Source organism: Syngnathus leptorhynchus, chromosome 8 (genome assembly GCF_054491065.1).
Source record: "Syngnathus leptorhynchus isolate UIUO chromosome 8, UIUO_Slep, whole genome shotgun sequence".
In the NCBI taxonomy this organism is placed as follows: domain Eukaryota; kingdom Metazoa; phylum Chordata; class Actinopteri; order Syngnathiformes; family Syngnathidae; genus Syngnathus; species Syngnathus leptorhynchus.
The window spans coordinates 2,586,851-2,612,412 of NC_141202.1; the positions used below are offsets into that span (position 1 = coordinate 2,586,851).

General features: G+C 40.4%; 4 protein-coding genes and 2 long non-coding RNA genes across 13 annotated transcripts; 2 read left to right on the forward strand and 4 right to left on the reverse strand.

Moving 5' to 3' along the window:
- The first annotated feature begins 214 nt into the window (after positions 1-214).
- On the forward strand, positions 215-6,090 carry LOC147051752 (neuronal acetylcholine receptor subunit alpha-7-like). Its single transcript, XM_085917542.1, has 10 exons — positions 215-266; positions 1,914-2,053; positions 2,495-2,539; positions 2,736-2,845; positions 2,916-2,995; positions 3,168-3,335; positions 3,916-4,110; positions 4,942-5,028; positions 5,096-5,205; positions 5,290-6,090. Exons 1-10 carry the CDS (start codon positions 215-217, stop codon positions 6,088-6,090), a joined length of 1,788 nt encoding a protein of 595 aa, XP_085773668.1.
- On the reverse strand, positions 2,257-19,353 carry snx27b (sorting nexin 27b). 8 transcript variants are annotated; one of them, XR_015066844.1, is made up of 15 exons: positions 18,149-18,425; positions 16,914-18,081; positions 14,937-15,168; positions 14,656-14,848; positions 14,512-14,576; positions 14,330-14,434; positions 14,162-14,240; positions 13,792-13,955; positions 13,636-13,725; positions 13,179-13,328; positions 12,853-12,981; positions 12,708-12,767; positions 12,558-12,620; positions 12,209-12,478; positions 2,257-3,331 (listed from the first exon to the last, which is right to left on the reverse strand). XR_015066844.1 is itself a non-coding variant. In XM_085917537.1 (15 exons), exons 3-15 carry the CDS (start codon positions 17,249-17,251, stop codon positions 12,365-12,367), a joined length of 1,782 nt encoding a protein of 593 aa, XP_085773663.1. In that variant the 5' UTR covers positions 17,252-18,081; positions 18,149-18,320; positions 19,200-19,353; the 3' UTR covers positions 10,127-12,364. The 8 variants fall into 8 exon arrangements, 6 of the variants coding, with proteins under 6 accessions (XP_085773663.1, XP_085773662.1, XP_085773666.1 ...); XR_015066845.1 differs by lacking the exon at positions 2,257-3,331 and adding an exon at positions 4,034-4,089; XM_085917537.1 differs by lacking the exon at positions 2,257-3,331 and adding an exon at positions 19,200-19,353 and having other exon boundaries at positions 10,127-12,478; positions 18,149-18,320.
- On the forward strand, positions 7,617-9,497 carry LOC147051754 (uncharacterized). The gene is made up of 6 exons (XM_085917543.1): positions 7,617-7,757; positions 7,955-8,048; positions 8,119-8,231; positions 8,319-8,373; positions 8,588-8,689; positions 8,774-9,497. The coding sequence occupies exons 1-6, from the start codon at positions 7,735-7,737 to the stop codon at positions 9,308-9,310; spliced, it is 924 nt and encodes a 307-aa protein (XP_085773669.1). The 5' UTR covers positions 7,617-7,734; the 3' UTR covers positions 9,311-9,497.
- A 223-nt stretch (positions 19,354-19,576) lies between the features above and the next one.
- On the reverse strand, positions 19,577-25,322 carry LOC147051755 (uncharacterized). The gene is made up of 6 exons (XM_085918262.1): positions 25,153-25,322; positions 24,791-24,958; positions 24,511-24,719; positions 23,927-23,990; positions 20,050-20,214; positions 19,577-19,936 (listed from the first exon to the last, which is right to left on the reverse strand). The coding sequence occupies exons 2-6, from the start codon at positions 24,923-24,925 to the stop codon at positions 19,607-19,609; spliced, it is 903 nt and encodes a 300-aa protein (XP_085774388.1). The 5' UTR covers positions 24,926-24,958; positions 25,153-25,322; the 3' UTR covers positions 19,577-19,606.
- On the reverse strand, positions 21,337-22,142 carry LOC147051756 (uncharacterized). Its single transcript, XR_015066846.1, has 3 exons — positions 21,977-22,142; positions 21,702-21,875; positions 21,337-21,624 (listed from the first exon to the last, which is right to left on the reverse strand). It is a non-coding gene; the product is annotated as an uncharacterized LOC147051756 (long non-coding RNA).
- Positions 23,101-23,945, reverse strand: LOC147051757 (uncharacterized). The gene is made up of 3 exons (XR_015066847.1): positions 23,778-23,945; positions 23,500-23,664; positions 23,101-23,418 (listed from the first exon to the last, which is right to left on the reverse strand). It is a non-coding gene; the product is annotated as an uncharacterized LOC147051757 (long non-coding RNA).
- Positions 25,323-25,562: the final 240 nt, after the last annotated feature.

The window sequence follows — 25,562 nt, forward strand, 5'->3', positions numbered from 1 at the left end:
CATGTGTTAAGGTGCACGTACAAGCCAAACAGAGCCCCCCCCCCCCCAATCCATCCCACTAGTGTTTGTTTCACTCCCTCTCACCCTCCCTCCCCCAATCTCCTGCTTCTTTCCTCGCTCCGCCGCTGTTCATTTCACACTCAACCTCTCCTCACATCTGGATCTATCCATCATCTCTTTCTCCGCGCATACACGAAGAGGGAATGCACGCAGCATGTTGCAGGCTGCGGCACTTTGGCTTTTGACACTTGCCACCCGGCTGCCCGGTGAGTGACTTTGACGGGCCTTCTGGGTTCTAACAAGTGTGGTTTTGTTTATGTTGCGTGTGTGTGTGTGTGTGTGTGTGTGTGTGTGTGTGTGTGTGTGTGTGTGTGCACGCGTGTGACCTTGCATGTTTGCGCCACTGAAGAAGCTGCTTTGTAATGATAAGCGTCATGTATGAGAGGTTTCCAATGCATGAGAGGATTGACGCAATCATGCTACAATAAAGAGATATGAATTACTATTATATTAATTATTGGTATGGCAATTCAATGCTGAATAAGTAAATAAATTTAAAAAAAAGAAAATCAGGAGGATAAAAAGTTTACACACCCATGCTCAGATGCATTTTTTGTGATTAAATCAATAAAAATAATGTATTTACTGAAAATGGATCATTCAAAAAAAAAATCTAATTCTGTGAAGATGAGAGTTGGCGTGCCTACTTTGTGAGGAACAGGGGCGGAGCTACAGGGTGGCCAGGGGTGGCTAGAGCCACTTGGATAATATTTAATTCGACAAAACCCTGATTGTGGATGGTATGATAAAGATTGACACAGGCATACCCGAGTCATTATATCACCCTGGCCACCCCACCAAAAAAAAATGTTGGCTACGCCCCTGGTCAGTAGGTTGAAAATGAATGTGCTTGGTATTAAAGGTTCGGAGAAGATTGATAATGAAAAGGAAGTTGTGCAGTTCACTCGCAGACGCTGTATGGTACAGATCAGAGATGGGCCACATCCGTTCTTAAATCCCGTCAACGTAACTGTGACATCAAGATTCCTGTATTATTTGTTGCATTCATTTAGCTTTTTTTCTGCCCGAAATTGGATGATTAAAACAAGCAACATATAAGTAGAGTGGATGATTTTATTTTGGTCCTGTTTGCAGTGAGCATAAACTTTTATGGCTGTAATAAAATGTAGGGGATTTATATCATGCTGGTTTATATGGCAGTGATTACTTCTTTGGGATACGAGTTTTCACACAAAAATGTGGTTTTCCAAATTGTTTCAAAAATTGCAAGCTTTGAGCCCTCAGAAAATGGATGTGCAGACATAGACAATAATTTCTATTTATTTGATATAATAATAATGATAAATAACAATAATGTATATCATATTTTTTAATGATTGTTATTTTTATTTTAAACCTCATCTCCAAAATACCTGACCCATTTGATGAAAGGACTGGTGCAGCCATCACAAAGACTAGCTCGACGCTTTTGTCCATATGCAAAATGAGCAGTAACTCTTGAGTGATCCTTGTGTCCACATCAGTATAATTACCCTCTTGAGAAATCACCCAATCGAAGCCCCCTCCTGTGGAGTTATGGGCCGCGGAGTGAAAGCTCATATTCCAGTGAATGCTATGTGACCCGCTGGTTATCTCCCCGTTTAACAGCTTCACTTTCTACGCCTGAAACCAAGCGGACATCTTTACAACAGCAGGAAGAGATGGCGTGTCTGCCGGTGATCAATCAGGGGCTTTAATTGATTAGAAGTAGCGAGCTTCTATTACTCTTTTGCTTTCTTCTGACACAGCGTTCTCTTCTTCATGGCTCTTCTCTCCTATTTTACCCCCCCCACATAATCAATACTTTCTAAATTCTCCATCTCCACTTGTCCCCCTTCTATCGACCCACCAAGAGACAAGTCAGGGTCCCCATCAACGCTTTTTGCTCAGGGAGCTGCTGAGGGATTATAACCCCATGGAGAGGCCCGTGGCCAACGACTCCCACGGCCTAACCGTCCACTTCTCCATCACTCTCATGCAAGTCATGGATGTGGTAGGTAAAGTGACACAACCAGCACAACACAAATGATGGCACAAAAAAAAAATCTAAATTTTTATTTTTATTTTATTTATTATTTATTATTTAATACTTTATTTCCTACCAGTTTTTCTTTTTTTGGCAACTGTGCCATGAAGGTAGTTTTTGTCTTTATATTTCAAATGTTCTTGTGATGGCATTTTCTCGTTAAGTGCTACCTAACGGTAACAAAACATAGAATTACAATTTTACACAATAGTCTTACTTGTGAGTTTGACTTTAAATAGCTTTGTTTACACAAGCTACTGTAATTAAAGTTATCAATAACCGGCAAGTGTACAATGGCACCCAGTAGGCTCTGGCAAGGTTGAACAATTCTTTAATAAAAAGTGTCCGGAAAATAATCACTTCACAGATTAAAGCCTTTTTTTTTTTTTTACATTTGCATTTTCCAAGGATGAAAAGAACCAGATCCTCACCACAAATATCTGGCTGCAGATGGTGAGTTATTAATTAATCATTTGTTATTATAGCTGTATATAAATAGCCAAGCTCACGCAGCAACACAGATGGCAAGACTAGGTGGAACACAAATACAGAATTGAATACAATTACCCGCACATGCATAATTTATGCCTGTTATGCAAATCTGAGCATCCGTTAAACAATCAATGAAAGTTATATTTGTGTCCCTCAGCAGTGGTATGATCATTACTTGCAGTGGAATCAATCAGAGTACCCTGGAGTTAAAAACCTTCGCTTCACTGCAGATCAAATATGGACACCTGACATATTGCTTTATAATAGGTATGTCACGCACACACATTTGCTGCGTTCCATACGGGATGAATATGTCAGAATAACAATATTTCGGCAGTGCTCACGACAAATTTGACAGCACCTTTAAGACCAACGTGTTGGTAAACTCCAGTGGCTTCTGTGAGTATCTGCCTCCAGGTGAGTTTGTTCAGTATTATTTATTATACACACAAATCAAAAATAATTATATATTATTATTATGATGATGTTTATGATTATTTTATTTTTCTTACATTATATTTATTTTTATTATTTTCTCCCTCTCCAAAAATGATCCCTTTTTTTTTTCCTCCACTCTTTTCTTTCCAAGGAATTTTTATTAGCACGTGTAACGTGGACGTGCGCTGGTTCCCCTTTGATATTCAGCGATGCGAGCTGAAATTTGGCTCCTGGACGTTTGATGGTTGGTTGCTGGACATCCAGATGAAGGAGGCAGATGTGTCGGGATACATGCCCAATGGAGAGTGGGACTTACTGGGTGAGGTTGAAAATGAAATATCATCATTTCATTTTGAATGGGTTTTAGTTAACAGCAGTAACCTACATGCATTGACCAGATATTCAAATATTACCGGAATGTTCCTCATTATTTAAATCGAATGCATAACTTTGTGCACGTTTGTAGACGAGGTATCCCACTGCGTCGTCTACTTTTTTTTCATGATTCTATATATAGTATATTTCTACCATGAAGGTTGCTCTCTGGTGGGATTTTTATTTCTTTTCCGCAGACAACTTATTTCCCCTCTAATTTATATTCAAAAAAAAAAAAATGGATGAGCTCTACCGCAGTTCATAATTTAACATCCTACACAGGAAGTCTTTGGTTTTGCTTCAGTTCCTAAAGCGGCAGCTTTTTCTTGAATTTCAACATAAAACAGAAAGCACAGTGAGGTGTCAAGAGAAATCCTTTAGCCCTTTAAGAGACAGAAAAAGAAACCCAAAAGGGAAATTCGACAAAAACTCGCATGGAAGAAGATTTTCTTAAGTGTCAACCTTTTTCTCCTTGGGCAAGGTCATTCATGGATCATCAAACCAAGCATTATTTTTTCCCTCAGAGGTTCCCGGCGGTCGCCACGAAGTTTTCTACGAATGTTGCGCAGAGCCTTATCCGGACGTGACCTTTGTGGTCACCTTACGCCGACGGACCCTCTACTACGCTCTCAACCTCCTCATTCCCTGCGTGCTCCTCTCGTCCATGACGCTATTGGTCTTTCTGCTCCCGGCCAATTCTGGCGAGAAGATCAGTTTGGGTGAGGAGACAGTAAACAGACAGACGTGTGAGGAATTTTTTTTTTTTGGTCACGCTTTGGAGACGCTTCAGGGAGAATTGCGATGAGACAGAGAACAGATAAGAAGGAAGATGAGAAGGAAAAAATGTTCAAAAAGTCTGATAAATTAAAAATCAAGCACGGAATACTGAGTAAATTACGATGGTGCCTCAAAGTCCAACCACGAGACAGGTGGAACGTTGATTTGGATGACTCGCAAACCTGGCTTTGATCGCAAGCGACACGCCAGCTAGCATGAGAAGCTAACGTAGCAGTCTTCAGGGAGAACTCCTTTTTGGGTTTAACCGCAAGAAACTGGTGGAAGGTTGATTTCAAAACACAATTCCACATATGTAAATAACATAAAACAAAATACTCTAACCTATGATCACAGGTGGTAAGCATATTACAACTAAGTAGTCACCAGCTAGCATAAGAAGCTAACATAGCGGTCTACATCTTCAGCGAGTCTTTCTGTTTTAAAGATGCGACGTCTGACAAGCTTTCATCGCAATACCCCAAGGACCCTAAATTTATAGCCATACAAAATGTATTTGATAGTTTCATTTCAGATTTAATGGCTGAGCTGGCACTCCCGTACACAAGCAATAAAAAGTCAAGTTTCCATAACATAAGCCCTTTAAACAAGTCAGCTTATTTCACAAGAATCCCAAGTCAAATGCAAAACACAAGCAGAGTCGAGTTCATCCTTTGACATTTGCTAAAATGAGCTCGAGGCATGATAAAAGTTGTCAAATCCAACTTGAAGGACTTTTCCAATACGGATGATTATTTTTGATCTCATTCTTCCAGGCATTACTGTTCTACTTTCTCTGACAGTCTTCATGTTGATGGTTGCTGAGATCATGCCCGCCACTTCGGATTCCATACCGCTCATAGGTCAGTTTCTTCAGTTCTTAGCATAGTTTGACAATGGTCACGATGGATTTAATGTTGTCTTTCTCAGGGCAGTATTTTGCCAGTACCATGGTGATCGTTGGCATGTCCGTAGTGGCTACGGTCATTGTTCTTCAGTTCCATCACCACAACCCCAACAATGGCCAAATTCCACATTGGGTGAGTTTGACTGTTTGTCTTCTGTTTTCAAGCTTAGGTAGAACATTGAAAACCAAGTCGTTGTCTTCTGTTGTTCTTTCTCAGGTGAACTTGGTTCTGCTGCAGTGGGTTCCTTGGTTTCTCCGAATGAAACGACCAGGCGAGGGAACCGAACAAGATCTTCCCCACAGCCAGGCAGACACTCAAAGCAAGACCCTGTCTTCACCTGCCACCCAGCTGACCTCCATTCTCCCTCAGAGCCTGGCCTCCTTGAGAGCCAGTCTGGCTCAGCTTCACCACTCACCACCACACGGATGCATCTCCAGAGCCATCATCGTACCACATGCCATCCACAGAGAACCCAGCCCCAATCTACATCCTCAACCAAACGGTCATCTGCCTTACGTAGGCTTCCAAGGCTTTTCACCCACAAGAGAAGCCCAAAGTCACAGTCAAATGAGAAACTCCTACGGACCTGTTGGTGAAGATGGAGAGGCACTGGATGGAGGGGCAGATATGCAGAGCCATCACCTTTCATTTGGGAACTCGCAGGGAACGCCATTGTCGCTAAACCCTGAGTCGACGACTACGTCTCCCGGGCCAGGTGGATTAGAAGCTGGGATGGGCTCAGGGAGGTTGGCCTCCTCAAACACCCACAGTGGCCTCAATGGAAGCAGAGCAGTGGACAACCAACTCCAAGCTCTTCTCACAGAAGTGCAGTTCTTGGTAGAACGGGTTCGCGAGCAGGACCGGCAGCTCAGTTTAGCCGAGCAGTGGCAGTTCGCCGCGGCGGTCATCGACCGATTGTGTCTGGTCGGATTCAGCGTCTTCAACATCATCTGCACCATCGCCATTCTCATGGCCGCACCCAATTTTGGAGAAGCTCTGGCCAAAGACTTCCTCTAAGAAGCAACTAGGATTTTTTTTGCAAGTGCAATTTTGCTGTTTGACCAAGCAACGTTAAGGAATGGTGAAAATACGAGAACTGCATGCAAAGTGAGCAATGTGGAAATTGCGTGCATGTACATTTCCGTGTCATTGGCTATTAAAACAAATTGTTTAGATGTTCAAGAGAGATTGGTGGTTCTTCAAAGCAATGATGCCACATATGGATTTATGCCGGATGGATGGGATGATTTACATACAGCGTGACAATTTTTTTTTTTGTAAAATATAAACCTAACAGTAAGATTGATACGCCTTTGGACAAACAGGCTGTGGAACTTTTAAGAGGATGCAGAAGGGGCTGATGTGAAGGATAACTAGCCCAAGAGTGATGGTGGTGGAGGAAGTGATTAGCGATAAAGTAGAAAATGAGACAGAGGGGATGATTGAAGACAGAGGAGGAGGAGAGCTATGCAGAGGATGCAAAAAAAAATAAAGAATATGCCCGAGAGAGAGCAAACAGTGAAACACGCTGAGGAAGCAAACAGGCTTTTATACTTTTTTAAATGATTGGCCATTAAAGAGGGAGGCAACTTGAGGGAAGTGACCCTGACCTTGCCATGTAAACAACAAACACCTTCGGAGTATTTCTACTCTTGTCCGGGTAAAATTTGCTCATGTAGGTATACCTAATAAAGTGGCTGCTGAGTATATATTACGGTTGCATCACGCGACTGTGCTGGTGAGCTGCAATGAAACGTAGAGCGGGTCATGAATTTAGAAAACGTCAGCCATGTGCTCTACTGTGACAGCACCGGCACACACCGAAAAAACTCCCACTCATGGGAACGCGTATGTTGTGTGCTACGTACGGTACGACAACTTAAAAATGCATGGATGACAAGAATTGCCTTAAATCTATTAAACATTCCTCAAGTGATAGAATGAAATCTTCATAATTGTTATAGTTGAAAGTGACAATTTTTTTTTTTTTTTAATCAAAAGCTTGTATTTTATGAACTGCAACAAAATTTGTCTAGTGTTATTTGGTTTGGTGACTTTGGGCTAAAGTTAACTCCATTATCTTATTTATTTGACCATAAATATTATCATTATCATTTTGAGAAAAAATAAATACATTATTGTGGACATTTTAAGTTCCCAGAGTACAATGTAAAGTTTTAACTTGACCTCCGATTTATTTATCTATTTTATTTATTTATTTTAAGCATCAAAGCTTTAATTTTGAAATCTACGCACGGAACTCAACCGTTACCGCTAAAGCTAACTTGCAACAAAGCATGCTAGTGCTCGCAAGTAAACGGTCAAATAAATGGTTGGTGCAACATTTTCCTTTTGCAACTTTAGCACAAGAGCACACTGTTTTTAATACTTTCATGTCATCCTAACGTGAATTATGTTTTAGTAAACATTGATTTAAATAAACGGTTTCACTATTGATGCAAGATTGATTTTGATTGGTCCGTTGCAAAGGTGCGTCTCAATGACGTCAACGCGCGATAAAAGAGACAAATGGATATCAAAGAGGATGAAAGAACTTTTTTGCACTTATATATATGTGGCAAACATCAAGCAAGCAAACTTGACCAATTCAACTAAAGCATCAGACCAGCAGAAACGCACGGAGCTCTCACCTTTTCAACAATGGGAAATGTAACGTCCATCAAGTATGTATAAATATTTCCAAACTCAGAAATTTGTTGAATATGGTATAAAATAAAATTACAACATTAACTGTGCAAAGGATTCTAAAAATAATTTTGTGGAAATTAATACAATTGCACTCTTTTTTTTTAACGGATATCAGTTTGCATCTCATGAGAGACTTTTTATCCCTTTCTAATTTTTTTTTGTGTGTTCAAAGATCCTACTTCACCGAGGATTCCGTCAACCTCCTTGAAGAACTCCTCAAAACGACTTCTTTATCAGCGAGAGAGCAACGAATGGCCAATGCAGAGGTAAAAGATTTGGAAATGATATCTTAAGACTTCAATCTATCAATAACACGTTTTGTCTTTGAATATACAGAAAATGTTCATGAGGCAGTTTGTGCTACTGGCCATGGAAAACAGAGTCCCACCGTGCCTGTTGCCCAAAGACATGAAGGCGTGGTTGATGAAGAAAAGACAATTCCAGCAAGAGTGGGTGAAATATATATACATACAATATTAAAAAATATTTTCATGAATTCACCCAAAATGAATGAACTATTTGTTTAAATTTGATAGGTACAAGGAAATGGAAAAGAGTGTGGATCCCAGCATGCTTCAGATGATTCAAGTGGTAAGAACTGAAGAGTTGAAAGAAATTAAAAAAAAAGTTATGTGACGATATAAAAGTCAGTAGATTCGCTTCTTACATTTGACCTGCTAAAAAAAGTTAATTTATGGATTATTCTTTTGGGGGAGGGGGGGGGCGTTTTAAATACAGAACAAGCAAAATTTTCAATAATGTCTCGATCCCACATTCTGATTTATGATTGTGATGCCGTTTCCAGGCCTGGACAAAGACAAGGATCCTACACTTGAATAAGCTTCAGACTGAGGTCTACATGGAACTAACGGAAGAGGCGCGCCTATCGCGATTGCTCAGTAGGAAGGTAAGTCAATTATTTCCCGCCCTAAATGAACCATGCAACACTTCAGTGGCTTAGCTATCTTTTTTTTTTTTTTGTCTTCCCAAGGTCACGCTTGAAGGCCTCCGAAAGTTCTGGACACTGCTGCTGCCTCAAGCCGAACAGGACACCGAGGCTTTCCTCAGCCAACTTTGCAACAAGCTGCTGATGTTATTGAACAAGACCCAGATGACCATGGCAGAAAGACTAGATCTTTTCCCACTGTTCCACAGTGCTACTAGCTCCCTGGTGAGGCGTATCATAGACACGGCTGTGGACAAGCTTCTGGAGGAGCTGGAGACACCCGGCAAAGAAAAAACCATCAGCGCGACTTTGCTGCAAAGATCTGCCAACGCCAGCAAGGCCATCGGCATGATGCTGGTCAACACTCTGGGTCCGATCCCAGTCTTGCGTCAAGATGTGGCACAAGGTCCTCTCTACTGCTTCTGCGCTGCCGCCGCTTGTAACATAACCCAAAGTTTGTTCCAAACCTTTATTGAGGGCTCTGTAAACTACAACGCCATGGACTGTGATGGAACCTTGGTCGCTGCACGAAACAGTGTCCTGAGTGCCATTGTGCAAATGGTCTACCTGAACGAAGAGTAAAACTCTTTATGATTCCCCGCCGCTGTCTAATACAGAAGAAGGAATTGATGGACTTGGAATTTATTAGATATTTTATATTCTCTTTCTTACTTTTTGTACATTTGTTTATTAGTCTTAATAAAATGGTTTAACATAAAATGACTCATGTTTTTTTTTTAATTATTTGTTCTCTTAGGGCGATATTATTTTTTTGTGAAAATAGAACAATTGAAAAAACAAATAATGAATTATTTATTATATATAGAAAAACAAAAATAAATAAAAGTGATTTTTTAAATTATATTTGAAATATATATTATTTATATTTTTAATCTATCCCCACATTTATTTTGCTATTTTAAAATTTAAATACTTTTTTTATTTTTTTATTCTTTTTATTTTGGAATGTATAGTTTAATGTTGTTTTTATTTCTATACATTATTTGAAATTATTTCTTTGTATTTTTTTTTATTTTCACTTATTTCTTTGTTTTTTATTTTGTCCGTAGTCATCTCGCAATGCAGAGAGGGCTTGTCCTAAGTGAGTCTCGGGTTCAACTATTAAAAATGCATGATTCGATTTATCCAGGTGACATCATAGGAGTTTTCATGCTCATCCTTCTAAACTCATATTGTGCGTCAACAGTTATTAATTACACAGCAACGGGTGAGTTGACACGGGTCGATACTGAACGGCCCTTTGGCCACTTTTGTGTATTTGTCTCCCACATCTCATTAAGGGAAGTTAAAGAGGAGGAGGGCAATGAGAAGAGAGTGGGATAAGTAGAAGAAAAGAATGTGTCCCATTTTTCCAAAAGAGAAAGAGTGTAAACAGTGTGTCAATAAAATGATTTATTTAAAAGAATACTTTAGTTTATCACAATAAGACAACAATCCGCGGGTCGTCAGTTAGCTTTTTCGACGGAGGGTTGGGGGGGCTATTATCAGAGATGCAGAAATTGATACAATCCGTAAATAAATAATCAAAGCGACAAATTAGTCTCAAACTGGACTGAGTGAGAGGGAAACAGAGAGAAATGGAAAACATCAGACACGGTTCGCTTAATAAACAGAACCCTGCAAAAATGGCTCCGGCAAATTCAAAGCTTATTATTGTAAAAAAAAATAAAAATGTTGGGTTGACTTCCCCTTTAAATATTAAGCACATTCTGTTCGGAGACAATAGCGAGTCATTTTAAAAGCACTTTTCCCCCCCATGGGGAATAATGCATAGAGAATTCATTTGTTCAAACAGGTAGCATTATAAAATCTTAATTAACTCTCCAGGCATGGCTTTAATGAAAAAATTTCACATTCTTAAAGTAAGCCGCGATGACTCCGTCGAGAATAACAAACATATTGTTTCGTAATCAATACTATAGTAGCCCCAAATTTCCTGTTAGAGCTCACGAGTACTAAGTGCATGACGACATATTGATGACATCATCATTCACAACACGAGAAAGTTTTTGTTCTGATTACCACGATAACTTTCCCTCCTAAATCATTTGGGGAAAAAACAAACAATAAATATCTCTTTCTATCCATATTTATGTTGCATATTTTTGTTTGATAAACTGTAATGACATTCACCATATCTCATTTCCACGCCGTTCCTATTAAATGACTCCGGTAATAATAACAGGATATCATATCAGACGGTTCACCGCATTAGACTGCGGCTACTGTTTGTTCAGCCCTTATTGAAAATGATTTTACATTTCACATACATTTCTTTAGTGCTGTTGTAAATATATTCCGTCTGAAATGAGACGGCGTGAGGGATTTACCCGCCGAGCGTAAAGCATAAATTGTCGTATGTTTGAATTAAGGCCAATTATAAATCGAGCGGGCAAAGTAATCACGGAGCGGGTGGGTGGTGGTGGTGGTGGTGGGGGGGGGGGGGGGTCGGCTGTTCGGTCTGGGTCACGCACACATTTCTGAGTAAACAACTGTCGCTTTTTCTCAGACTAATATCCCCATAAAGACTTAAGTCTTCGGGTTTGTTTATATAATACACTATAAATGTATGACGTTTGGATGATGACTCATACAAAGTGGCTTATGAGGCAGTCAGTCACAATTTTCAAATAAGCTTAGCATCACCACTCACAGTGAAAGTGAAACGCCCCGTTAAAAAAAAAAATAATAAAAAAAATATATTATTTTTTTATTTTTTTTCCCCCCCCTTCAATGGGCTGGGTCCTCACAATCTGACATATTTGAAGCATTTTCTGATAAGACTGCCATGACTGAATGCGGCCATTTAATCAAAAGGCGCTTTGACAAGTTTTTATTTTTAGGTCTCAAAGGTGTCTAGAGATTTGAGGTCAGTCCATTCTTTGAAAAGATGTTTTGAAAGGATTTATGGTGTTGTCATGTTTCGAAACATTGCTATTTGGACAATGCTCGGGATTGCTATTTGGACAGTGGTGACCTGACTCCATTTTTCCTTTTTTGCAAGTGTGACACGAGCGCTCGGCAGTGGCAGCAAAATCAATCTGACTCGCTTTAAAAGCAGCTGCAGTTTGGCACATAAATGTTTTCTTACAAAAAGTTTTTCATTCAGCTGCTTAAAGTTGAGGTTTACTAGCCAACTAAATACAAGACAAAAGAGAAATCCAGAGGCCACCACTGTACACATCAATTTAGAAAAACCTTTCCGGATTCTTCTCTTTGTTCAATTGCCACATTACAAAATGATAAATAAAGATTCCGCTGAGCTTGACTTTTTGAATGACACCGACTTGAAATATTTCGATGGACGTCGTTACGTGTGAAAGAACACGCCGTTTTGCTTTGAGTACAAGTCAAAGGTTGCTTATTGCCATATTTTGCAATCCATTAAAACATACCTTACTTTCCAGTTTCCCTTTTCAAAGTTGCAAAACACATCTCAGTCTATTGAGGTGAACTTACCCCACTTCGTCCCGACTTGAGTCGACTTGATCTCGATGTTCTCAGTGCGTGATTGAAGAATTCACGAGATGTTTCGAAGATGTTTGCTGGTTCGCACGTATGGGAATGGCTCGTCTGTTGGATGGAAATGGATATGCCGACCGTGTCCTTAAGCGTTCAGAAGAGGGCGGGGCTTAGCAGAGCCGAGGATTCTGCCGCGTAGTCAAGAGGTAACGATTTCTCTTGCTGGGTGTCTCCATCGCTGCGGTGCCTCAGCAGCTGGAAAATATTCTGTAAAGTCAGACGGGACTAGATCAGAAATAGACTCGGTCAGGTTTGCTAATTGGGCCCGAGGCAGGTTTAGCTTTACCTTGCCACACATACCATCGTGGGAGACGTTCTTGTTATCGTTGTCCGTCGCCTCCTCCTCCACCTGTGAACATTGAAAGAAGCAGATTATTATTATTATTTTTTTTTGGTCGACTCTACTGGAAAGCAGCTAAAAACGGACCGCCTTTACCTCCTTTGTCCATTTTAGCTCGCAGAAAACTCTCTCGAAGCATTCGTGCATGTAGTTAAACTGGAAGGATAAATAAGAAGAGTACAAACTGAGTCCACAAAAATGATCCACAAAAAAAAAAGAAAGAAGAGCTTTGTCTTCTCACGTAAGGCGTAAATATCTTGACCCAACGTGGTTTCTTCTCCCCTCGCGCGTACTCGAAGCAAAAGGCCATGCCTTCTTCGTCAGTGTCCCACCTTTGCATCTCGCTCCACTCGAAGGCAATCGTCTGGTTCTGAATGCAAATTGTTAGAAGACACAAAATCTTAAAGTTAGCATCAGATATCAAAGTAAAGAAAATGGCTGCTCCCTAACGGCATCACTTCCACTTGGATTTTTGTTTTTTTTTGGCTGAGAGGCATTCGGTTTATTTCTACATGTATGGTTAAATGGCATGCAAAAAAAAAAAAAAAAAAAAGCAGTTGCCCTTGCCTCCATTGTCCCGTCCTCTGTGCAGGCGTGCAGCTTGAAGTGCTGAATGCTGATGGCGGCGATGACGTGGCCTTTGCGTCTGGAGTCGCACGCACAATGAGGGAACAAGATTTCATTGAAGCCCTCGCAGCCCCGCAACAAACTCAAATACTGTGAGGGGGGGATAAATGAAAGAGACAGCGCCGGTTATTTTTTATTTTTTTTTGTATGATTTCATTTTATACACTGCTGCCACAATTATTTAGTTTGATTTATTTTATTTATTATTATTTTATATATTTATCTTTTTTTTTATGACATGCTAAGTAATAAATGGCAATTTTTTTTAATGATATGCCAAGTGTTGTTATAATGATTCAATGGTCACAACAGGAATATAGAACACTTATCTACTTCTATAAATTGGAATAAAACCTGGATTGGAAAGCTACCGTAAAACTGTATATGAGAGACTAACCATGGGCATATTTTTCTGCTCCGCAACCTTCTGCAGCTGATAAGACTTCTGCTCTACTTTGATGAAACCTTTCTTTACATCCTCCAAGGCCTGTAAAAAAGACAAATCAAATTAAAGAGGGGAGGGAAATAAATGTCGCACCGTTGCAGCACACACTTGGTGGAAAAAGTAGCAGACAGCAAGTTGGTTGTCATTGAGCAAGGTCTCCTCTTGGGTCGTGAAGAGCCACTTGCGCATGGTCAGGCAGGTTCCGGGAATGGCCGAGGTGTAGTTTTGCACGTACAGCTTGTGAGGGAACTCGTTGGGGGCAAGCTTACGCACTGGAAGGGGAAAAAAAAAAAAAAAGGAGAGCATCTGAAGCAAGCCAACAAATCGAAAATAAGGTGGACAAATATGCCTCACAGGACAAAACATGGTTTTCAACTCATCGTCATGCATAAAGACCACTTTTTTTTTTTTGTGGTCATATTGACTTCAAATTAACGATAAATTCATGTATGTAATAAAAGGGTGCTTAGTTACTCACCAAAGGTGTGGTTGATGACCTCAAAGAGTGCAAAGTAGCTAGCCGTTATGCTATCCATTCCAAGTTTCATGACCAATGCCTGAAAGACAAAAGTCAGGGTCAAGAACACATTCTAATCAGACTTTAACGATTATATTTTGTGAAGATTTCTTTTTTTTTTTTTGGTACCTGGTACACTTGGTCAGTGGTAGAATTTTTGCGAACCCGCACAGTGACGGTGGTCTTATCGGGAACAGCTATTCTCAGGTCCACGTCCCACATGCCGTTGTAATTCTAAATTAGGAGAAAGGAAAGACGTGCTGCAGTGCAACAAAACACACACACACACACATTTTTCAGTCAATTCTTACTTCATCTGACTCCGACAGGAACTCCTGCATGATGTCACTTTCGCCAATGACCCTCACGGAGCACACTACAGACAGACGGAACAAGAAGATCAGTGAATATTATCCTAACTTATGATTGATGCTCTCAACTTTCTCCCTCCATACTTCTCTCCAGATATTCTTCCAGGCCTCTGCGTCGCGAATCCAGCTGCTGTTCGGACAAAGTAAAAGGCCATTTCCCGGGTAGCTTGGGGAAAGTGAAGTTAGCAAACTCTCTCTTCAGGTTTTGGTGAAGAATCACAAACTCTCGGTAGCGTTTTGAGCACAGCTGCCTTCCCGCCATGTAGACATTATAAACCTGGGAGGGAGAGAGCAGGTCAGGTCGGACTTCAGACACTCACGGAACAAACCTTGGATTACTCACGATCTTCCATGTGTGTACTCACCACAAACTTTTCCTGGTTGAGTTCTGTGTGCTTGTAGCTGGGCACGGAGATGGGGACGGCTTGTTTGTCGGAGTAATCGTAACAGGACAGGGCCGAGCCATCGTCGCCGACATCCAAACAGTCGGCTTCCTGAGGCGGGACTGAGAGCACGGTCAATAGCAGCTCCCTCTCTCCGGCCCGGATGAGGTCCACCACCTGCTTGTGCGTGGCGCCTTCGACGTTCACTCGGTTACTAATCAAAGGAAGAAAGACAATAGCTTAAAGAATGTCAGCTAATTAGCCTTCATATTATTGACATGGATTTGTGCCAAATATTAATGTTTGATTATTTCATTTCGCCTGCCACTGCTAGTTAGCTGCTAACAGTTAGTCGGGTGCTAAAATGAGCCACCTTTGCATTCTTTTCCTCTGGCTCCCACGTCACTCACCAGGCATGCCCTAACTTTTTAAAGTCACGTACATTAAAAGTCAAAGATAATTTTGTGAAAAAAAAAAAAATCACATTTCTTTTGATGACTAAATAATATGACATTTTAGTGCCACAAAAACATGGTTGAAGGTAGGAAACAAGAACAGCAACCATAACTGATTGGAGCATATGTTCATGCTAAAGCAGCAGCCAAACATATGTTTTAAGCTAATTAAAACAATTCCCAAAGGGGCCTGATGGTATTTTATGTTGCTGAACAGCAGTGAAGCAAGATGCTGGATAGCAGAAGGCACATCCATTTGCAATAGTCAGCTAGAACACGGACCAACAGGAAATGATTTCAGAGGAACTTGTGACTGACAGCTGATCGGGTGTCAGCTGTTGTTATGTAATGCGGCGTGGATACGGCAAAGCCAGGATGGAGAATTAAGAGGCAGTAGTGACAAAAAAAAAAGTGGTGAGCAAGTGCAAAGCACCGACTTGGCACCATTTCAACTCGCCAGTTTTATGACTCCATAAGCACCTCATGCAGTGACTTTTGGTCTTGCAACTTCAGCACTTTCCACAGTGTCATCAAGTCAGTCGTTTTCTCGCGTTTCCAGGGAATGATTTATGTTTTCAATTGCCTCGGATCACCTGTTAGGAGATTTTTATTTATTTTTTGTCATTGAGGGGCTTTAACTCTCTCTGCAAAACTGGAGGTGCAAAAAGGCACATTTTTCTCGAGTAGTCACCGATACTAAGTATCAATACCACTATTACTTTTGATAAATAACATTTCTCCCCAAAAACAATGACAGAAAATTTCAAAGACCTTAGATATTGAAAGAACTCGAGCATTGGGTAACACAAACATAGTGTACAAACAGTATACATAGAATAAAGGAAAAAGCTGCGTAACTTGTTACACGTATACAAACTTAGTAGATGAAATTAAAACCGCTCATATCGGCAATGACGAAACCTGCCCACAAAATAACGTGGTCACCAAACTGCCAGGTTACCGCAGGCCATCCAGCGACAAAGCGGCATTCAGAAGCCAGCCAATGAATCGGCAACTTTGCCAGAGCAAAGCCAATCAGGGATGAGCGTTCCTGCCATTCTGCATACATTTGACGCACACACACACACACACACACACACACACACACACACACACACACACACACACACACACACACACACACACACACACACACACACACACACACACACACACAGATGATGCTCAAGTGGATGCTGCACACTCCTCACCATAGCAACAGAGCCTAACATCAGCTCCCAATCTCTACTGCACGGTGAATATTAGAAGATGAAGCATGTCACAATTCAATGATTCTGATGAGACTCAAGTGGCTTGGTGGTGATAGGTAGAATAAAAAGCAAGTATGAATGGGGAATAGGGGGGTGAGATGGAACTTGTGTGACAGGAATGTATAATAACCCCTGGCACAAACAAGCCATTCACCAGCCCAGTGCAGCTTCAACACTCCGCTGTCTGTGGCATTGACTTTGCACACAAACAATAAGCACGAAAATCCACTTACACTTCCAGAATCCGGTCTCCTTTCGAAATGCCGGCTCGGTCGGCGGCACCTCCCGGCAGGACGGCGCTGACGTGCTGCAGCGGGGCATACAGTTCTCCGTTAATACTCCGGAGTTGCCCTCCTTCACTAACTTGGCCCCGGACATTAAAACCATAGCCCGAATCTGACTTGACTATTCGGATGAGACGTGGGCCCGACGTCACGGCGGTGCTGCGGTTCTGGAAGCCGCCGAAATCACCGCCGGCGGCGTCCGGCGTGATGTCGCCGCTCCGGGTACCGTTACACGCTGAATGTTGAGGCAGCGGTGGACAAAATACGTGCCTCTCGACATCCGACATTTGTTATAGCACTTGTGCCATCCGCGCCAGTTGGGAAAACGGCGAATAAGCGACGGATATTAGCGGAATAAAAGCAGGCTAATCAGCTGCGCTAGCTAAACCATTAAACAGTCCGGGAGAGCGGAAAATGCCGAAAGACGCCGATGATTAACGTGACCGCGCCTCAGCGCGTTCACGCGAGCCGCATCAACGGTCGTTGTTATTTTAGCAGAATTAAGCGTGTTCTCTACCCTTTTTTGAACAAAACACGCAATTAAATTAAAAAAATCTTTTAAGACTATGACCCAAACATAAACATCACAAGACGTAAAAATAACGCAATCAAGACAATCTCAATTTACTACAATTGACTCGATGTACGTGAAATCTTGTCAGATGATTTGAACACAAGACTGACTTACTATTTACAAATGTGGGTAGAGTTTCCCTAAAATCTGTACTCAAGTAAGAGCAAGGTTACTTTAAGACCAAGTGACAAACGTTCCTCTTTAAATATAATGAGAAATAAACACAGGAAAATTCACTCGCATTTTGACACGTTTCATTATTCAAAATCTCAACACTAGGTGGCAGCAGTGCACGTTCATCACCACTCAACCAAATGGCTAAAACTGAGTAAATGAGTCAATTAAAATTCATGACATTTTATGAGAAGACTTAGACTCCCGTGTGCTTGTTAAAGCAACCAAAAAAACATTTCAAATATGTTTTTATGAAGGTGACAACAATGTAAGAAATGTTGCCATGAGAACACAAAACTCATTGAAGTCCAGAACACCATCACCATTGGAATCCAAGCTGTCAAAGAACTCAGTCAGATTGCTGTCGACCTGTTACAAAAGCAGCAATTTAAGTTGGAATGTGAAGGAATTTCATCTTTTTCTGTCTCTCACTCACCTGCATGCAGCATTCTTTACGAAGCATCAACGCGAAATCTGCTTTGGTCATAGTGGTTTTGTCCTCTGATCGCTCTGCATACTCTACAAATGTATCCTGGAGAATGCACATTGCCTCTATCACCCTTGGCTGTGTGCTTCCTGCCAACTTTATCCGGGCGCTCATGTTTGCTCTGGAAGGAGAAAAATATAGATTTGATGCTATTTGAAAAGAAATCTCCACTCACCAAACTTGTATGATCAGCTAACGATGTTCAAGAAATGTCAACAGAAAATGACTCCAGACCTTTTATAAAACACTCGACACGCCCTTTTGCTTTCACTCTTGAGTTACGTGAGATATGCTGGCTGTTTTGTCTTTTTTTTGGGGTTATTTGTAAGTTTGATCAGAAGTCTGAATTCAAAATGTGGTACATTAAAATACAGGTTTAAAGTTGAATTCAAGTCCAATTTTAGGTTCTATTTATTCTGGCTAAATCTAAATATGCAATTCAGATTGAAATTGAGTTGGTGCATCAAGAATTAAGCAGATTCATTCATCCATTTCAAGGGGGCAGCCATTTTGTTAGTACCCCTGGGCTAGCATTGCAAACATCAAGCCTTATCCCAATATCTCTGAAGATGTTTTGACATATGACTTTAAATGACATTTTTATTTACTGGTTCTTACTGGGAAATGTGCTTTTATTTTTTATGGAGGGCAGGGGGGTATCTTTCCCCTGACACAACTTCTTTGTCCCAAATTACAACCGGTTCTTACAACCAATTTGGTGTTGGCAGTTGAATTGATCAAACAGGTTTTTGAAGACACACCCAACAACACACCACTGACTATCATAATTTGTTTTGTACTGATTTCATTTAAGGGTTTGGCGTTATATAATAAAATGACATTCTATTTATGTACGTGTATTTTCATGTCAAGACTGGAATAATGTGGAAAATGTATTTAAAATAAAATTCAAATGTCCTGGCAGAGAAGCAATGTACAAGTCAACAAATCTCTCCGGTTTCGAGAATATATATATGTATACCATAATAAACATACGTACCTTTTTAAAATGTAGCATTCAACTTTTTACAGATTTCTGCATGGATCCATTTTGGGTAACTTCTTCAATGATGAAGCAGTCATGCAATATTCCTGCTTTTCCCTTCATGCATTTCCTTAAAGACATTCTTTTTATGTCATGGTAACAGCCACAACAGAACGTAAACACGACCTGAGCTGACACGAAAATCACCTGACGTGACGTCACATGACAGGGACGAGAATGACATGAGGTGATGTGACATGCATTGCACACAAGTATTGGATGAACACGCAAACTCCACACGGGGGAGTCAAAACCAAGTTTTGAAGCCCAAATTGAAGAACTCTGAGGTGGATTTATTAAAAAAAGAGACGCACAGTCATTATTATGCTTCATTGTGTTTTATTGACTTGCACTGACAGTGCTCAGCGACCGCCACGGCCGCCACGGCCGCCTCCGCCGCCGCCGCCGCCGCCGCCACCCCTGCGGCCGCCGCCGCCACCGCCGCCACTCCTGCCACCACCGCATTCTTCATCACTGCCACTGCAACTGCCACTGCCACCGCCACTGCCCCTTCTCCCTTTTCCCTTCTTGCCGCGCCCTTTGCCTCCCCTGCGACCTCTGCCAGCCTTTTTGCGCTGAGTTTTAATCATTTTGCCCATGCAGCTGATGAACTCTTGGAAGTCCAGCTGATCATCATTGTTTCTATCCAGCTCTGCAAAGACCTCGTCAATATCGCTTAACTCGAGTTTCCCCTATGAAAACACAAATCAGGCCACTTGATTTCAAGTAAACAAAAATAAAAGAAGACTCACAACCCACAATATTCTATCATGTGGATGGATAAGTTTATTATTTTGACACTTACTTCATAATCAGGGGAGTTGATTTCACTGGTTACCAGTGCTTTGAACTGTTCCCTGCTCAAACAGTCCGTTTCCTCACTGGAGTACTCCTCAAAGAGATCCACAAATTTATCAATGCAATTTTGTATGTCACGCATGGCTGCTTCGGGTGGGTAAACAATCTGGTTCTGGAGAGAAAAATAAAAAAAAATACTGGAGTTAGGATCATCTAGAGTAAAGATGACGGTGTTAGGGTTGCAGAATGGGTTAGAAAAATAATCTTCAATTGGTATAAGTGCACACGATGTTTTTATATCAACAGATCTAAACATGCAGATAACATATCACAAGTTCCATCAGTACGTACCAAATGTTCTTCTCTAGTATTCTAACGAAGACAGTCTGAGAATGAAGCGAATGCCTTTTATAAATAAACAAACGCCCCGATGACTAATCACACTGACGTTTTGGTCTGCCATCCTCCACTTTGACAGGTTTTACTAGTTTGGTCCTGTTTGTCTGTGCAGTCACTGAAGATGTTGACATTTGTGAGAAACTGTATAACACTCCAAAACAAAGAAGTTGAAAGAAGTTGTAGAAATGTTTTTGTTGCATACATAAACAGGGATATTTTGCCTTTTTTTTTTCAATTCTTTTTTGTGTTGTTAGTCAATAAAGTGAGCAGAAAGGGCTGACACAAGTCACGTTCGCACACATGACTGAAAAGACCTATGCAACATTTCATTTTATTTTATTTTTGTTCATTATTTTATTTTTATTCATTTTTAATTTATTTTTTTAATTCCCTTTTAAGATTTTTTGGCCTTTGCTCACTAAGGTAATTTAGCTAGTTTTCCGCATTACAGATGTCAGTCAAAACAAGTCACGCCACATTATGTTTACTTGTCCCATTAAACAACATTATCATGACAACCTGTTAACATGCCTGCATGACTAATTCATGTTCCCTAAAGTTAAAATTTCTTGGTGAGAATATTTTTCATCTGAGTACAAATTTAAATGAATGGGCTCCGAATTTTTTTTCATATGTCGAAATTGTTGTTGTTTTTTTTTAATTGTTTCTCATGTCAGCATTTCATTTGTATATCCAACAAACAAAAAAATCTCTTTTAAATAATATAAAGCTGCGGACGTTTTCTGGGTCTGCCCACCTTTGTCTTAGTGCTAGCATTGGCGTCTAGCTGGTGCTAGTTAATTAGCACTGGAATGCAAAGACTGAAATTTTTTGAGACATTTAAAAAAAAAAAAAAGCTTGAGAATCACTCCAATAAAGAGACAGGACCGTAAAAGGCTTTTAAAAAAAAAAGTCTTTTATTTTTTGTCTTATTCCTGCCATGAAAAAGAAGCATACAGAAAAAATAACAAATGTTTACATTTTCTCCACATTATTTATTTTTCTGATAATTTGACAGTTGTTAGTTTTCCTTTTAAACATTTTCCCCGGGCGTATTTCTGCGGTAGTATAACACGGCCAGGTTAGTCACAGCTCTGCAGAATTCAAGAATTTTGATTTCACTATCTTTATTCTTGTCCACCTGCTGCATGGTCTGTTTGATAGCATCCAAGGAGATTTTGCCCTGTCAAAGAACCAAATGTGGAAAACGTCAAGCAACGTAGTACTGTGAATGTGTCAATTTGTTTCAAGTCCTCTCACCTCAAACTTGTCGATGCTGACTTCACTCGCAAGCATGGCCGCAATCTCGTCCTTTCCCAATCGTTTTTGCTTTGGGTTGTTGCCAGTTTGGTATTCCTCAAAGAGATCTGACAAGGTTACAATGATTTCATCCAGGCGACCCATGGCGACTCGGTTTGACCAAAAGTCTTCTTCCTGCAAATGTTTTGAAAAAATAAAAAACCCCAGACATAATTCATTTAAACTTTGATTCATTTTAGCCAAATGAGCATTCAGAAATTTCCTTGAACACTTACGGTAACTTCAGCGGACGAGGTAAGATCTCAAGTGACTCTTTGGAGATGCTGACGGACTCAAATGACATGCATGTACTTATTTTGTCCTTCTTATAATGTTACACAAACACATGCACACAGACTCAATTAAATGTTATTAAAGAAAAATTGTTTCACACTCCACCTAGACTGGTTTCACTGTTTCGGTCATTTAAACATTCTTTGAACCGGTCCAAGCGGGGTGCGCTGGAGCCTCTCCCAAAGTCGAGGTATACCCTAAACTGGACGTCAGCCAACAAACATTGAGTCACGGATAATTTCGACTTCAATTAACCTTTCGTGAGTGTTTGGGGAGTGTGGGAGGTGTTTCTCTGTCTCATTATGTTTGAGGTGTATTCACTGTTATGTAAAAACAATTATATTTATTTAAAGAATTTTGGAGGTTTGAATCCGCCATCCTCAATTGCACCTGTTGCCATTCGCAGAATAAAACCTAGCTTTGTGTTCAACTAAACAAGCGCACATCTTATAATTGTAAGTTTTTGTCACACTTCTTTTTATTTGGTGGTGTGCTGCGAGATTACATGTGAGGCCTATAATGTTCAATTAAAACACTTTAATTACATATTATCATATGTATTATGATAGGAAACAAGAAAATATGATATAACATGGATGCTTTTGTATGATGATGACGTGAGAGTTCCTTTAATCATGTGATCAAAAAAAATCTTAATCAGTCAAATAGAGTCTTATTTCTTGTCAAAATCGTATTGACAAGATCAGGAGAAGCAAGACAAACTGATGGACAACTTCTGGCTTTCCAAAGAGTGGCAATTAAAGCGGGTTCAGCTTTTTTTTTTTTTTAGCATTTAGCACGTAGCATCTAGGCCAATGTGGTTAACATGGGCCCGCGCAGCGATGCAATTATAAAATGCACCGTCGAATTGACAAAAATTGAGAGCCAATATGACACGAAAATGATGCAAAGACAACATGAAACTTGAAAGTATTCTTTTTTTATTTGCCCCAAAAATATTGGAAAATTAAACAAGGATACAACCCTCAAATATGTTGCATTTATTTTCAACGGACATGTCAGAAAAAGCTTGAGAACAACACCAATAAAGGCCAGGACTCTCAAAAACTTTTCACATTATTTATTTTGTTATTTATTCAAAGTAACAGACAGTTAAAAAAGACCAGCAACTTTGTAATAAATCCAAATATTTTTCTTTATTGTACTCCATGATAGCAATATGATTCCCTTTTTATTTTAACCATCCTTAATCATTTGGGTATTTTTTTCTTATTTTAATTGCTTACTGGCTCGTTTTCTTGCGGTTGTAAGCCACCGTCAGTTCAGTCACAGCTTTTCCCAAGTCAAAGAGTCTAAGGTTGACCTCTTTGCTGTCATCCAGCTGCTTCAAACTCTCCTTGACATTCTCCAGGGTGAGTATCCCCTGTCAAAACCCCAAATCAAGAACACGTTAAGCCGCAGGGAATCTGGCAACACATCAGCAAGCACGGAATGTGTCGCTCACTTGCAAGTTGTCGATGTTGATTTCCTTCTCCAGCATGGCTTTTGTCTCAGCTGGGCTCAAATACTTGTCGCCGTCGGTGTTGTATTCCTTGAAGAGCTCCGCTAACTTGACGATAACTTCATCCAGGCGACCCATGGTGACGCGACTTGGTAGGGAGAGATATTTCTAATTGTTTTGAAAAAGAATGAATCAGTATTGATTTGAATAACACCCAGAATTGCAGATATCTTCTCATTTTTAGCCAAACACGCATCCATCACACACCAAACGTCACTTACAGAATATTCAGCAGTCAAGAAGAGATCCCCGTGTGACACTCAAGAGATGTCAAAATGGACTTGAGTGAGATGAATCTTCTTATATTGGACCTGCTAATTCATTTAATGACACATGGAGACAAATGTCATCAAGGGAGAACTGTTCAGACTCCACCTAGACTGGTTTTACCGTTCTGGTTTTTGTCTGCTGAGCCCAATTTGCCAGTGAAACCGCTTACGAGGACAACTTAACACAAAGCGTGTTTCACAGGTTCAAGTAAATTAAAAAAAATATATATTTATGTACTTGCCACATCTATAAGAATGCTCGGTGACTCACACGTTTGTTTAACTTCCTCAATCAATGTTTAACGCTGGGGTGTGTCATATAAATGGCACGGAGATCCCAGCCGGTTGATTTGAAACACTTGACTAGGTTAAAAAAAAAAAAAGTGATGGTGAGAAAGAAAGGCTTTTATGAAATGGTAAGCTCAGTCCAATGTTGAAACAGAAAGTGCCATCCAAAAAAAATACTACAACTGGTTCATGAAGCAAATTTGAAGCTTCGTTTTCCCATCATTATCAATATGAGCAATAAAAGAAAGTTAAACAAGGTCTCATGTCAATGTTTGTCACTAATAACCAGACAGGATGAAACTGTTTGAAGATAATCAAATGATCAGTCTTTATTATGTTTATTTGTGCCGAGCTTGTATTGAGAATGCAGGAGAAACAAGAAAGATTGAAAATATGCTAATCCTCATCTTCGCCGCCATCTCCCTTGTCACCCTGCTTGCGGCCGCGGCCTCCTTTGCCACCTCTTTTGGCTTTCACATTTTTGCGGTAGTAACCTTTAATCAGAATGTTAATGCATCTGGAAAATTCCTGAATGCTGATTTCGCCGTTGTCATTCTTGTCCAATTTGGAAAAGGCCTCGTCCAGATCGCTCAAGTTAAACTTCCCCTGTGAAAGAAATCGAGGTTAACCTCAAGTGACGCTTCCACAATCTCCTCCTGTCCCGAGAAGTTTTGTACCTTATAACTCGAGGCGGTGATCTCTTTCCCCATCATTGTTTTGAACTCGTCTAGGTTCAAACAGTCGCTGCCCTCGCCGCAGTTCTTTACAAAGACATCCACGCAACATTTAATCGCGTTTTCCAGTTCACCCATGGCTACTTGGGAAGAGTAAAAAAAAATCTGCTCCTGGAAATCGGTGCAAAGGAAGAGAGAAAAAGAATGGAAAATGTTTTCATGAGAATTCTTGAAAGTATGACTAAGGGTTGGGTCGCTCAGACAGACAGACAGACAGACAGACAAACGGATGGACGATTAGATAGATAGATAGATAGATAGATAGATAGATAGATAGATAGATAGATAGATAGATAGATACTCACGATATGTACAGCAAGTCAACCGGAATCCTCCGCTTGTATGACTTTTAAAGTCGTTCAAGCATACAAAGAACTATGACTCAAGCTCTGTTCATTGCCCAGACTGGTGTTACCGGTTCTGACGCGCCTGTGTGTGATTTGCACAAGAGTCAAAACAGCTGAAAGAAAACAAACACAATGTGCCCATCCCTAGTTTGTATCGATGCTGCCCTCTAGTGTTTAGTTTTGCCTTGTTTAAGTTTTTTTTTTTTTAAAGTTGCTATCATGTCACATGAAAGCGTATGACACTGTTAGCACGTTAGCACATGGTCGTTTATCTAGGATTTATCATGATTTGGCATGCTTTTTGTTACCATGCCATCCATTAATTCTGTGTATTCCTGTTAAATTGATAAATAACTTTTTTTAGTTGT